Here is a 15,601-nt window from a genome sequence, read left to right as displayed (position 1 = left end):
ATAAAATAATTTCACTGAGCATTTTGTTACAAAACGTTAGCCACATGGTAAAAGAAAAAAAAGATGAGATGAGAAATACAGATCTTAAGGAGCATTACAAGTAAATGAAAATGCCCATGAAAGTGAGTACAAACATGAGTAATCAATGTGCGGGTCTCTGGTTGCTCTTTGGCATGAAAGGGAGCAGAGCAATAATGATTCGTCTAAGACTGGGCCTTTGAAGCCAGCTCTGTCTGGTAGTGCCTACTCTTGTGTGACTAATTGGCGTGGAAGTGCAGATGTGGCAGACCTGAGAGGCCTAATGGAGTTATATGTAGATGAGCATCAGGTTATGTATAATTTACCCAGGTTGCCCTCTGTGTAACCAGAGCCTTTTAAAGGCTGCCAATATGGGAGTACACCTAGCAACAGACATGGCTCTGTAACCTAGAGAACAGCAAGCTGCTACACCTCAGTGGACATCATGTAACACTGCAGACAGCGACTGCTGACACACGAGGGTTCACGTGTTCATGTGTGTCTCTATATGTGTGCAAGTGAGCACATGTGTTGTATACAAGTGACTCAGCTTGTTAAAAGCCAACTGTGTTTTCTGTTTTTCATTAGGACCGTGTTCCCAGTCTGCTTGTTTTCACAGTTTGACACTGTGCTTAGATTTAGTTACAAGTTTTTTTATTCCCCCACAGGCTTTTTAAGTTAATTGTCCAGAGGGCTCAGCCTTATTGGATTGTTTAAAGAGCTACAGTCAGAGACAGACACACATTTAAGTTAATCACGTTCACAAAAAGAAGCGACATGGTAAAATTGTGCATTATGTCTATCTCGTCTGCATGTGTCACCACTCACTCAGTATACATAAATCTAATTTTTCCTGCTGTATCAGTGTTGTGACCTTATAGTGACTCTAGCTCTGTTCTACTGGCAGAACAATATACTAAACAGGGAATCTTTTTGCATGTGTCATCGTTCTTGAGTCAAGATGTGAAAGAAAGACGACCCTGCTTTTGGGAGGGGAGGAAAAAAATCTTTCATATCAAAAAGTCTGAGCTTAAAATTTATTATTCTTCCTTTTATTCTTGTTTGCTTTTCAGACTGTTTTCCCCTGGTGTTTCCTGACCAGTCCTCCAGCCCAGACTGCAAGATCAGACAGCGTGTCATGTGTGTGTGTCTGTTAGCCATGTGCACGCTTGTAAAAACACAGCCTGACTAAGACGTATCAGTAACAGGGAAGAGGAAGGAGAGATGTTGGCAGCTGAGAGAGACGGAAAGAGGTACGGTAAAGGATAAGCAGGAGCTCTGTGTTTTGTTTTCTGTAGCTCTTTTTTACCTTTACTCCAAACAGCACAAAAAGTAGACCTAGACACGTGCACTATGTGCGTACGTGCATTTGTGTGTGTGTCTTTACACCATACTCACATGTTTAATGAAGAGCTGAGCCAGCCGCTCTGGCTCTGCCAAACACTTCTCCAGCTCTCCCAGGAAGTAGCTACATAGAGGAAACACACACACATCCACAAAACGAAAGGTCAGATTTCCCTCCTGCACTTTTTTTCCTTTGTCCTCTCTGAGCTACAAGCACGTACTCTGCAATTTATTGTTTGCCTTTCATTTTGCATGCAGTTAGAGCAAGCGTATATTTTTCACACACTTTCCTCCTCTCACTTCCATGAGAAAAAAAAAAGGGACTTACTCTTTATGCCAGTCAAATATTTGATGAATGTTCCCAAAAACAATTTTGTCTTTTCCCTTCATGTCCTCCTGCACACCTTTGGCGCTCATTGTGGCCATGTAGCCCTGCAAAAAGGAGAGAAAGCAGCCGTTGTTTCTTAAGTCCTGCAAAAATCTGCAGCTGGCTCAAAACAGTAAAAGTAAATACAGTGAAGTTGTTATAACAAAGAGCAGCAATCACACACACACACTGTTTTGGAGCTTTAATTAACCTTCAGATGGCAAGAATTCATTTCTGAACCAAAATATCTTGAGCTATTTTCAGCAGTAGGAGATGGATCTCTGGCAATATAACACTCCTCACGCTAATAATTCACAAAATCTGCTTAAGTTTGGAGATGGTGTGATGGAGGCAGACCGAAGTGTGGAGTAAAGTGACAGAACTGTGATGGTTAAGCTTTAGAGCTCGCTTTGAAAGACTGCAAGGATGACTAAGCGTGCTCCTTTTTGTCAGGGAGATTGTGTGTTCTTAGCTGCCAGACTCGGTGGTTTACCTCCACTATGAGCCCCAGGTCTGACACGTAGTACTTCTCAGTCTCAATAAGCTCCTTCAGCACATACCTATAAAAATATAAATGAGGAAAGATTACGGTTAGGATTATCTCACTGAATTCTTTCTGCACCCTGCAAAACACTTCATTTTACAGGTCCCAGTTTGCTAATATATTTCCAGAATGGAAATAATAATAACAAGTTTATAAGGAGTTTCCTGGAAATGAATATGTGATTTGGTACAAGCTAGAGAGAAAACACAGCAGGTATTCAGACCATACACTCTAAGTCCAATAAATCTAATTAGCTAACAGAATTATTAACTGAGGATCAGCTGAACGTGCAAAATTTAAATAAACACCTATGTTTATGTTTCCCGTGACTTGTGACTGCCTTGCACTCGTTATCAGGAGGAAAGCTAAGATACCACGTCATGACCACAGTATGGAGCGTTGGTCATGTGACAACTGCTAATTAATGCTTAGTAATAGTAAACATTACTAGTAATAATAGTAATGTTTTAAGCTCAACAGATAAGTAAGATGATCCACATAAATCATTACAGTTTTACCACCTAAAAACATATTTCACAAATACCTTTTATAAAAACTTCAATCTAAAACTATCAGTACTTACTATATGAGTCATCTTAAAGCACTGTGTCTGTCTTCAGTATTACTGTTATTCCTTTCATTTTTTTCAGAAGTCAATCTGAATTTTTAGACTAGTAAAAGGAAAAGCTTTACTTTTCTCTTCTTTGGTGCAGTGACCTGCCCTGTAGGTGCTTCTGAACAGACATTTATCTTGTCATAGCAGGAAAAGGACCATCAAACATATTAACAATGGCTCAGTTATTTGAAGTGTCCAAGTAAAGCAGTGTCGCAATGAACCTGAAAATAAAGCAGCCGAATGGAACAAAGGCACCATTAATCTTAGTTATTACTCTGCATATTCTTTTATAAGTCAGACAGCGATTTCTGGAAAATCCTCAAAATAAGTGAAATTGTCATTTAGTTCCACCATCAACTCAACATGCAAGGAGACGCACTCAGCTGCATCTCGGCTGTAAGCTGAGCTGCAAGTGCTAACGCTTTCTAAGAGCAGCTGCACTTAAATATATTGCTGTTTGAGACAACACATTTATTTAAAGAATGGACAACAGCCCGAATTGCCATCGGGCATAAATTAAGTGACGTCTGAAACACATACATGCTTTTCTCTAAGGCACTCTTCCTCTCCTCCTCGGTGTCAGCTGCAGCTGACCATTGGCTGGAGGTGTCGTCCATCAAGACGGACTCGCTGTCATCTGGCAGAACACCGATGGACTGCGTGTCCTGAGGAGGAAGAGACAGGCAGACAAACTGTTTATCAAAGGTAATGTGGATCATGCCAGGAATAAAGTAAACAAAGGGAGATAAAGAGCAGGAGAGAAATGGTAATGATGCAGGTTGCCAGGGTGACCAGGGAGCGCAGAGAGACACGAGTAACAGAGATTGAATGATAAAAAGATCAGATTGTTGTTGTTAATGATGCATGCTGTGTGTGACACACATAGAAAAAAACAGATAAAGAGTCAGGGGGGGGCCTGTGCTTGTAGAAGATAATAAATAAAGCTGTTCCTGATAATCATTTAGAACAAACCTGTGTTTTGTGGCATTACACTATTGAAGTTTAAATTAATAAATTCATTTGCCAATTGGGAATTCAAACAAACTATATATTAACACGCATGGCACATCTCCTTTGGTTTAACTTGGCACCAGCATCTTTTACATTAGTACTTCCTGCCTTATTGGCCACGTTGTACCCGAGATAAACCCAGGGTTACTGCGATCTAATCGATTGTGTTCATGTGGTACATACGTGACCTCCTTTTTCAAGCTTTTTCCTGGAATTGATATAATTTCCTGTGGGGGTTCTAGCACAAATATAGAGTCATTGTGCACACCGCAAAGAGGGCCTGCAAAGATTTAAGTCATGACTAACTCAATAGAGACGTGCTTAACATCTGCAGACAACCCTTAGTTTGTCTATATTAGCATTCACACTCATCCCTTCAAACCTCACTACAATATGTCTGTCTAACTGTATCTATTTAAAAAGTTGCTCCTTCTATTTTTAAAGCATTTCTTTTTAGCCTTTTGACTCTCTCCTGACTCCGGAAACCTATAGGGGCAGACATCTGTCTTTACCTAAATCCCAGTGTCCCCTTGTCCCAGTCAAGCAGAACCACCCCGCCTTAAACACATACACAAACCACCAGACACACACCTAACCACTCAGACCCACCTGGCAGAAGGCTGCCCAAAAGAGAAATAAATTCACGGCTGGACTGATACACATATAAGCAAACGGAAAGAGGGACAAGACTCTCCTTTTCTCCTCTGGTCTAGTTCAACTTGTTCACCTGCGTTCCCCTTGATAAACTTGCTGCCATCAAGAAGTTTTGAGCTTCCGGTCGTGTCACAGGGGTGCGTGTGAAAGAGACAAAGCCAAGTAAGAGAGACAGAGAGACTCCACGAAGACCCTCTCTCCCCCAGCTCATCTTGCCCCGCTAGGAGTGCTCCAACCTAGCTGACAGGTCTCCCTGGCTCCCTGATCATTTCCAGGTGTGCTGTGGCAAAACCCACAGGAAAAAAAAATCCCTTGTCTCTCTCTGTTGTAAGTTTTGCGAAATAAACTGACAACAGTTTTAGAATAAGTCGAGGCCAAACCTTTCCAAGCAAGTAAGTTCAGTTGAGAGCGAAGTGATTACAAAACTTATTTTTTTCTATGGGTAAAAAAAATACAAGCTCCAAGTTTTATGTGTAGAAATCAAAGAAGAATTTTATTATAAAAGTGTAATTATCTGGATATGAGAACAAAAAAAGGATGTTTGCATGTAGAGGTTTGCACCACAGAATATTTGCATTGACTATATTTTTGTCTTGGATTAAAGCACAGTGTTTTAATCTAATAAATAAATTGTCCATAATTTGATATCTGCCTTTTGTTATTTCATATTTATAGCTGTGGACCAACTTTTGATTGCACTCTTCACTTGGAACACAGACTGCTGCAAATCACCAGTAGTAAAGTGAATTTAAAGGCCCTCATGTAAGGAAACATGAATCTGTGTGGCTTAAAATGTGATTGTTTAAACTGTAATATAGGTATTACGGCCTGTGCTTGAAACTGTATTTTCCACTGCAGAGGTGGCATCAGCAATTTTTTATTTTTATAAGGGATGGGGCAAAGCAATCCTTATGCACACAAGTGCACATCAAAGTTATGATACTGTGATACAAACAGAGTTGGGTGATTTCATTATGTCTCAAGTGCAGAAAAATCTAATTTAACAGCAATAACACCGGTGTCACACAGCAAAGGATGGCTTTGAAGAGCGCTCACAACTAATGCACCACATAACTCTTTTCACAGTTTCTGTCCCGGTTTGAGTTAAAGTTTATTCTTTTAGTTAAGAGTTTTCTGTTTGATACGTTTTATGAGTGAAGATCAGAGACTGTACAAGCTGTTCTTCAGGAAAAAGTGATTTAATAGATCTGTTGATCATTTGTTCCGGCTTGTTTTTTAACACAGCGGCTTGTTAGACCTGCGGACATCGTAAGAAATTTCCCGTGCTTGATCAAAAACACTATAGTTTTATTTTAAAAAGGTGGGTGGGGGAGACGAGCAGCGCATTTAACGCTGAGCCCGTCGGCGGAGAAGGTGGTGTAGATGACAGGAACCATCGGAAATGACTGACCTACATAATTTAATCTCTCTCACACCACCTCTCTCCCTGTGTGTAGCTTTCGCTCTCCTACCAAACACTGGCAGTAAAAACACCACAGCGCTGACCTCATCCCTCTGATGTAATCCCGCTATTGTCTTTCAAAGTGTTGTTGAGGCTGAAATTATAGTTTAAGTGCCCAGGTCTCGATTCAACAACAGGACGCACTTCACAGTGTTTAAATGCTCAGACATCGTTATTGTTTCCTGTTGATGGGACGCAGGCACCGCAGGTTAACGCAACACTCCCGCTGTTCAAACAAACACCATTTTCCAGCGAGCTTCTAGCAGCAAAAAGGGACCAGCCAGCTTAAGACACTCCTTTGCCACAAGCAGTTTGATGGAGAAATGGAGACGGGCTCGCTTCTTTGTTAAGCATTTCTTTGTTCTAAAAGTGAAGTCATCTTTCACCACATTTGCCGTTTCTTATTTATCTCCAGGCATGTCCTTCTGCAACATGTTGAATGTGAGTCATGCATCACACTGGCCACGCTCAGATTCTGCCCTCTGGTCCTCGGGGCATCGATCTGGTCTGAGAGTTTGTCTCCATATGCATCTGTGCATATGTCTGCATTTGTGTACATATATATACACACACACACATATATATGTCTGCATATGTATGTAGCATATGTGGCTACAAAAAGCAGCCCTCCTACGTGCGTTTGTGTGCTCATGTTGCTTCATCGTTGAGCTCCTCCAGCAGCAGTGGAGTTAGTCATTTCCAGCTCTGGCTGGAGGGCCATGGAGACAAAGAGCGCTGATGTCACCTCCCCACCAGGCTACGTCCTCACTGAGAGTATTATTTCTACTCCTCTCTGAGACTGTCAGCTATAATGAATTGGTAATGGATTATTTTCATAGTTTCAATCTCATAGCCAGCTACTAGATCATATAAAACAGGCCTCCTTTCAAAAGATTACTAACTGCATTTAAGTTAGCAACGTATAAGTTCTGCTTGGTGTCATTTCTATGCGATACTTATCATATGTGATATGAGACATAACAGGACAGGGTTGGGTGTTATTTTGATAGCATATCAAGATGGCAGACCTGGGCGTTTGGCAGTGACGTGCAGCCAATCAGCGAGTCAGTTATGCAGCTGGGTGACTGTAGAGTAGCTGGTGACAGGTCCTCAGGGCTTGCCAGGCCATCTTTCCACTCCTGGAATACACACACACACACACACACACACATACACAAACGTTCACAGTGTCAGAATAACAAAATCTGTTGCGTGCATATGTGTTCTGGCACAGAGAGACACAGGCGGCGCTAAAAAGAAAAAGAGGACACATAAGAGAACAGGGTAGGGTGAGAGACTGCAGGAAGAACCAGCAATGCTGCTGTCATTCACAGCAACACTGCTAACTGACATGGTACTTGTTCCTCCGGGGATTAACTCTACATCAAACCTGCTTCTCCACTGACAACCTTGCGCTACCTAAAATAAACAAGTGTGGTCAAGATGTTGGTTTTAATTTGTGTTTGCCCAAGAATGAAGTTTTGCATGCATCACAACCAGTTTATACAAATACCTACTGTTAACGAGGTGCAGTAATAATTTCAGTTTACTTATGAGGCGGTTCATGTGAAATGTGCAGAACGGAACTGCAAAACTCACCAGGCAAAGCTTTGTTTGATTAGATCAAAAAAATTCTCACCGGTTCTCTGTGGGTGACAGGCAAGATGGTGAGACTCTCTACAGGCCTTGGGAGGCTCCCCATATCTTGGTTCTGGCTGTGGGATGGAAGACATGCAGGCTTTCCCTCAAGTTTGCGGACCTGACGCTCTCCTTTGGCGGTGGATCCAGCGCTAAGTTTGCGGACAGGGTTTGTGAGCCATTTTTTAAGGGTGCTCACAGAGCGCCTGGAGCCTGGGGAGCTGGGGGCCGAGCTGCCTGATGCCTGTGGGGGCAGCGACGCCACGGAGGTGGAGATGCTGCCCTCACTGCCTGCTGCCGAATACGAGTCTGAAGAAAAGGCATAAAGAGACAGGAGAAGCAAAAGGTTACTGGCGAAGGAAAACAATCAATAGATAAGGGTTAAATGGGTCATGAGGCAGAGTAAAGGCTCCAAGTACAGACTTAAGTTAATCAATGAATCTGTGGACTTCGACAAATGTGCAAAAAGAGCATTTTGTTTCAGGGACACAACCCTCGCTTGACTAGTAGACGAGGCTTAACTGCAGGTGTGCGAGGTGATGCAGAACTGAAGGCAGAACACATGTCAACACACCAGGAGTGAAAGATTAACGAGAGAAATCAAAATAAAGAGCGGAAATATAAATTTCTGTTCTACAAACACGGCTGTGCAGGTGTGTAACTACACTATAAAAGATGTTTTCATTATGCAAAGCAGACTTTTTGTCTTCTTTTTTTTTACATTGCTGAGCTGTGCACCAGTCCATGCCATCGTTACTTGACCACATTCTGATGCAAGGCCGACAGCAGAGGTAATGAGGGTCGGTATTTGAAACAAAAATACACTAAAAAGCAGTTGCAGATTGACTGCTGCACACTGATGTCAGGAGGACATGGGAAGTGAGTTGGGGGGTTGAGCTGGGACCGGACATCCTCTTTAATCCTTTTTAGAAGGGGAGCTCCTTGCCGGGGACTGTTTGTTTTTTCTTTATTGTCTTCCTTTCCCATCTTGCCTCGGCCAATCAACCTACCGCCCTTCCTCCAGCCTTTCTCAGTCCTGAGCTCTTCTTCTAAACTGTGCGTCGGGAGTGTTTCATCTCTTCTGTAACAATTTAGTCATATTTCTTATCCATCTTTGCGCCTTAATCCTCTGACACTTGAAACTCTTTCAAGAAAAAACTATTTTCCATTACTTGTAAAAAAAAAACTAAAAAAAAAAAAACTTTGTAGTTTATGTTGTGCATCTGTTCATGAGAAGACAACACTGACCTGATTTCAGAGCGCTTTATTTGAGCCACAGTCTGTTATTGCAGTTCTCAGCAATAAGATGCAAACTTAAACCCAGGCTAAATCATTCAGCTTAGTTCAGTGTTCATAATTAAAAGATTTAAGAATCTCCACAACTTTATTCACTCAATTTCTTTGTCTGAGAAATTCAATAGCAGCCACAGTACTGATCAATAATAATGAGCTTTGTGCTCTGCACAGCACAAAACTCACAGTGTTTGACGAATCATTAACCTCAGCGCAAACAGGCCATGCTAATAAGATCGTATTTCTGCTAATGCAGAAACTTGTGAATGGTAGGTGATAACTAAGAAAATAACTTTAACTTGTGTATTTCCACCATAGAGATACCATTTCCTCTATTTTTCCCCAGCATGTATCATGCAATTTTCCCATCCACTTTTCTTTCTAATTCCCACCCAAATATCCATATAAAAGTCTGCAAATAGAGTGTATAAGGAGATCTAAGCCTAGCAGAAGGAGCATCTGAACAGAGCAAGATAAGGAACACAAGCAAGTTTAAAGAAAAAAGATGGCTGTATCCTGCAGGGAACTATTGGGATATCAAAATGCATCTGAGAGCCATTGTATTTATGGTTGCATCTGGAAGAAGCAAAGCGTCCACCATCTGTGAAGGTTCCCCAGTCAGAGAGAAGAAAGGATGTGAAAACGCTGGGGAGCACATGTGATATTGTGCACCCTCCCAACCCAGCTCTCCTGACCTCTAACAAAGGGCCAGACCCAGAGGTTTGTATTTCCCAAGGTTCCTGCTCAAGTTTAGCCAGGTCAGCGTTTGCAGTTCAAAGTGCAGAGATACAACCAGCAACATTGTTTCTAACTATCTTGAGGCATCAGCTGAAGAAATAGGCTAAAGAGACTGACACCGCTGAAGCGCCTGGAAGCAATTTGAAATGACTGGAGACAGGACAGAGCAGCTCTCCGATTCGAGGCTTTGCATCAGGATGATACAGTAGCTCTGTCACACGTACAGATTTACGATGCACAGAGCGTACATTATTTACTGGTTTTATAACGACTATCCTTACATCTGTCACCATGGCAACTGAGCACTTCCACTGATCATGTATTCTTTGTACCTTATACAAGTCATTACGGAGACATCAATAACACTTTTGCACAGAAACAGTGAGACAACTGTAAGGGGAGATGATGAGCTTCTCCTTAGAGAAACCCACCTCCGCTCGCCCCACACATTGCAAGATAAGTGGAGTTAATACTGTTATACACCTACAAAGAGGAAACTGGGGGGTGGGGGGACTATCCTTCCCACTCTTTCCCTGCTGTGCTTCATGCTGATAGTGCCCACTGAAATTCATCTCCATAATGGCACCACAAAGAAAAGATTACCCACGCTGATTTTGTTAATGCAACATGACTATTGTTTATGTGCTTGTAACAATTAAGAGTTAAGGGCACAGGAGAAAAAGGGCTGCATTAAGCTGCCCTGATCTGTGGTGATTTGTTAATGCTAGGTTTTCACCACTCGCCCACTCGCTGTCTGAGAGGATGAGCGAGTGCCGGGGCGGGAGGCTCATCCAAAATTGCTGTACTGTGTAACTTTGTAGCCAAGTGGGTATCTGTTGCAAGGCACTTCCAGATTTTTCTTAGTGTTGGTCGGTCACAATACAGAAAAGAGACAGCCCACATCATCTAAGAGGGCAACTTAAGAGAGCCATCTTTCACTATTAGTATTTGTACGGTATTGCAGAGTCAATACAGCTATGCAGCAATTTTTCTTTTTCAACTCACAGTTGGTTTCTAGATTAAGCAACTAATAAGTTGGCACAAGACTACAGATAACTGTCTGTCACTATTTCCTAAACCTAAGGTGACTTCATCAAATGTCTTGTTTGCTCAAGCACAGCCTAACCCAGTTTAGTTCAATTAACTATAATTCAAGCCAAGGAAAAAAAAGAGTTACTCGTTTGAGAAGCAGAAATCTTCAGCTGTTTAATGAATGCTAATAAACTTAAGCAATCCTCAAACTCTGTCAATATAGTGAATGATTAATTTTCCAAAGGTCAGTCTGATAAATCTATTGATTGCTGAACACTACATAATTTCACGTCCGTCCTTTTTTGTGTGGTTCACAGTCAACCATTTGTTATTACCACAGTTAAATTCACTTATAGCTGATTGAATTATCTAATGACTATATGTGGCACAGCTTGTCCAGTCATGTGGAGAGGGAAAACTTATGATTCACTGTTCTCATGAAGGTTTGAGTTAGATGTGACTGAATCAAAGGCAGGGACAGCTATAAGAGCATGTGACTGCCTGTCTCTATGCCAGGTGGGACAGACTCCTGTGGCTCCAAGTCCCCAAGTTGGTTAAGAAGATGGATGGATGGATGATGGATGGATGGATGAGTTAAGAGTAAATTTACTTTAATTTATGTCTGAAATGCAAAAGCAGAGAAAAATGAGAAAGCAAATCTCTTCCCCTCTTTTCAGGTGATTGATGGAGATAGATATGCGCTAAGTGGTTGTCCACCAGAAGAAGTCTGCTCTAACTTCTGTTTATTGATTGCTGAAGAGTGAGTGCTGCTGAGCCAACAAATCAGGCTAAAAGCGTTGGCTTTAATGGAGCAAACTTCACAGCCCCCTCCACTGTGGAGTTCCCTGTCAATCCCATGCCTCTCGGGATCATATAGGCAATTTAGGCATTACTGGACTCCACAAATAAAAAATAAATAAGCAGACATGCAGGTGCCCATACGCTTTTTTTTTTCCAGAGAGGCTCTCCTGATGGGCGCACAGGTGCAGGCTGTCAACCTGTTATCCAGAGTCATCAGCCTGTCAGTGTAACAATACACAGCATTAGAGGCGAGCATCCTGCTGCTCAGCACTGTGGCAAACATGTCAAATATCCTGCTGAGTTTGACAAACTTAGAGCTGCCATTCAATACTAGCACCTTGTGGCTTACAGCTCTGGGGAATTGTGGCAATCAACACATAGGTGCCCGCCCGCGTCATTGCTAACAACTCTTAACACAGCACCATACTTATCTTCTCGATTCTTTCTCTCTCACTCACTGCCCTCTCCACCTTATGCTCTTCAGCCTAGACTCAGCTGCTATATTACATTTCACCCACTCAGAGGAAATGGACACCCTTTCCATCAACCAGCAGGGCCCGGTCTGCACTCACGTTCAAACCGAAAGAGCTGAAAGACCACGAGGCAAGTACCTGAAGCACATGACGGAAAATGTTCTAACCAAGGTGCTTTTTACAATGAAACATTTCAAATCATAAATTGTACTCGTCTTTTTCTGGCTTTTCCTTCAATCCTCCCTCCTTCCTTTCTTTTTCACCCTGACACCTTTTTCTCTACGATAAGTTCCTCCTTCTGCCACCCCGTTTGGCACTCTAACGCACTCTTACCCTCTGCATCTCTGTGCACTGCAGTGTTTTTCAGATAATGACTGGGAGCAGGACACTGCACAGCTCCCTCCTCTTATGCAATGGCCTCCACTGCACTGCCCCGAAGCTGCTGAGTGCAGCACAAGTTCGACATGCAAAACAAGCTAGCAGAGAAGACAACGCTACAGAAGTAAAAAAAAAAAAAAAGTTTTTAAAAAGTTTTTAATCCTTTTTTATTCTCCTTTCTTATCTTTCGTTTTGGTATTAAGGCTTAAGCAACTGAATCCACAACCTCAGGAATCCTCTGACAGTCTAAAGCAGAGGCTATGGGGTGAGCTGCTGGGAAGAGCAGGGATTCTGTATAAAGATTAAGCAGCAGAGGGGCAAAAAGATGCCAGTGTGATTAAAGTTAAGAAGTTCAGTGAGAGTATGGGAGGAAACACTGACGAGACGAGCGGAAGGAAGGCCATGAGGGCACAAGCGACATACACTTGAGTGCACATAAGCAGGAACTGTGCTGATTTTTAACTGTGGGCACTGCAACAAAGACATGTGCAGCAGCTCAACTCTTGTCGTCCTTGTGTGTGCCATATGTGAGTGTGTTCGTGTCAAACCTTTGGAGTGACACACTGCAGTCAGACAAGTGAACAGTGGTTTCCTGTCCTCCTACTGACCTAGTTTATACGCACGCACGCACACACACATCCACACACCACTGTTATTCCCAGAGCACAGAAGGAAATATGTGCTAGACACATCAAGTGACACGCAAACAAGCCATCAGAGTCAGTCTCCTGCCATCATCGCCCACAGCCAGACTCTGTGGCATATTCTTTATCAGTTTAATGCATCAAAGTGCTGCCAGTCACCAGAAAAACAAGACCGGAAAAAAACACGCTGGCATTAATCCTTTCGTCTGTGGAACAATGTGAAAGAGTAAATCAGACACTTCTCCTGATGAGGGATTATGAAACAGCTCTAATTGATAGTCAGATCTAAACCACTACTGCTGCCACTGACTGTGAAAATCAGGTCAGTGGGAGTATAGCAGTGCAGTCAAAGTGGCAGAGGTTGTGGATATCTCACCTGAGATTTCAATCAGCATTTTCTTTCAACTTGATTCTTAATTTGCAATTTTAAAAAAAGAGGCTGTGACGGCAGTCTCACCACAGAGACTGTCTGCAAGCTCCCAGCAGTGTACAGTGAGAGACTGGAACCATGTTTGTGGTTAGTGGCCTTGAAAACTCCAGACATTCCTCTAGAACCACTTAGAGAGAGACTTGCCAGATTCCGGATTAAGGTTGCAGTGTGGTCCATTTCACACAGATTTATTAACTAAGCACCACAGGATCAACAGGTATTCAGAGATGGAAAGTCCCATATTCACAAATCATGATCCAATAATTTAATCAAGAGCCAGAGTCAAGTCATTTACTGCCCCGCTTTCACTGAACTGTTACCAATGGAGAAACTTTCAAGCAACAGAAGCTCAGCTCTACTTACTCTGAGACAGTCATTACACCCTGCATATGCAGTAACTGCTAAACTCCAGATCCCAGTTACTATGTAACTCAAGCTTTCTCACTCATTAAAGTTTTAAAAAATTCCAATTGTATGAAAGTGAAAAGAAAGATTTGAACAGTACAAGCCCAAACCTCAGTCATGCTAGAGTTATGGTAAGATGGCAATGTAGCTGGGAAATATTGGTGTTTACCCAGTGAGTACATTCAATTCTTTTATATTCGGCAACAAAATGCAAGTAGTCATGGCAGCAGGTCACCTGGTGGGATGCAAACTGTCTCCAAACAGTGGCGGTCTGACTCAAACTGACTGCAATCACTCTCAGATTGGTGAAGGTATGCAAATAATTTCCTTCCAGTTTAATAAATGCAGACAATTTGGCAACATCTTGTTGTTTGTGCATGTCTTTGTAACAGGGGACTCGACTCCTCTGGTTTTATTCTGATCATATTCTTATTTAAAAGCAATGTTGCAGAGCACCTATGCCATTTTACAGTTAAATCGCCTTCCAACAATAATTATGTCACTAGTTTTGGAGGAATTTGTCAATTTCTGTTTGAGAGATTTAAGATTTTGGCTGTACTCTGAATGTAAGTAGTTAATTTGAATCTCTGTGCATGTGGACAGCAACAGGTTTGCAACAGATAGAACAGATTTGCAATTTTCGCTGATTTACTACATTTAATTACAAACACATCAGCTGTAATTTCCTGAGGTGCATTCGATTGTCAACTGATAGCAGACTGACAGCAGACTGACTCCATGTTATTGCAGTTTTATCGCCAACTTGATGCACCAAAGTCCCCTTGAAGATCACTGACTGTCTTAGAAGTCAAGGAGATCACAAGTTTATTGTAAATGGTTGCAGTAATTTTGGTCTCCACCCCCTGGTTCCCCTGGTGTGACCGTAGCATAAGTAAAAAAACTAATAAAGTCTAAATGTGCTATAAATGTTGCTTTTCAAAGTGCACAGCTTCAGTTTGAAGGCAGAAAAAGAGAACAAATGGATTTGATTTTTATAAATTCATATAAATACTTTCATTTCTTGTAGACCACATCTTTCACACACATGAACACCCCACCTCCATAGCTTTGTTTCTGAATGATGCCCACCTATGGCAGCCGTAACCTTTTCCCTATTTTTTCCTCTTATGATCAGTTAAAGTTGTGAGATGGACCAAATAAATCCTTGTCAGCTTGATACGTGATAAGCTTCTCAATATTTTCCCCTTACTTTGCATCTCAACAATAGCCAACTCTAGTTGAGGGTGTTCGGACATGTTTTTTTCCCTTAAATAGATGAACTGTCAAAGTAATTTTCTCTCATTACTACAGTACTTTGTTTTTGGGGGAGCTTTCTCCAGAAGAAGAAGATATGAGATTGAGATGTGACAGAGAAGAAGAAAATATTTAAACAGACATCCTTTGTTTATCATGAATGATACCGTGCACGTTACATGTACAATACGAGGCCCAGAGGCTGAAGATCAACGCAGCAACTGCCTGTTTTGCTCTAGTAAAGAAGCGCTAGCACACCAAAAGCAAAATGACTCATTATGCTTTTATTTTTTGATTTTATTTGTACGTAATCTATCAATAATTATATTTGATTATATTTAGTGCTACATTTATTTTTACATTACTTTAACCCTGTAGTTGTTAAAGCTGGACAACATTTTAACTGTCAATTTATTGCTTATATTTTATATTATAAAATATCTGCCAATTTGTTCTTACAAAAATAATGGAGAAATGAATAGGAACTGTTTAGTAGAAG

The 15,601-nt window shown here is 41.7% G+C and overlaps 1 protein-coding gene across 3 annotated transcripts in view; it reads right to left on the bottom strand.

The window, feature by feature from the left end:
- arhgef25a (Rho guanine nucleotide exchange factor (GEF) 25a) overlaps nucleotides 1-15,601 on the bottom strand; it is a 42,686-nt gene that overhangs the window by 6,375 nt on the left and 20,710 nt on the right. For all 3 annotated transcript variants that reach the window (XM_085392979.1, XM_085392980.1, XM_085392981.1), the window contains 6 exons: nucleotides 7,656-7,963; nucleotides 7,045-7,155; nucleotides 3,430-3,554; nucleotides 2,223-2,289; nucleotides 1,691-1,794; nucleotides 1,417-1,486 (listed from right to left, as the gene is read on the bottom strand). In XM_085392979.1, coding sequence (XP_085249105.1) covers nucleotides 1,417-1,486; nucleotides 1,691-1,794; nucleotides 2,223-2,289; nucleotides 3,430-3,554; nucleotides 7,045-7,155; nucleotides 7,656-7,963 — 785 coding nt within the window. The remainder of the gene's footprint in view (nucleotides 1-1,416; nucleotides 1,487-1,690; nucleotides 1,795-2,222; nucleotides 2,290-3,429; nucleotides 3,555-7,044; nucleotides 7,156-7,655; nucleotides 7,964-15,601) is intronic.

The sequence above is a fragment of the Rhamphochromis longiceps genome, linkage group LG20 (assembly GCF_057381845.1).
Source record: "Rhamphochromis longiceps isolate RC_006_pf linkage group LG20, R_longiceps_female_GT1.1, whole genome shotgun sequence".
Lineage (NCBI taxonomy): Eukaryota > Metazoa > Chordata > Actinopteri > Cichliformes > Cichlidae > Rhamphochromis > Rhamphochromis longiceps.
This window is presented reverse-complemented; position numbering and strand designations above follow the sequence as displayed.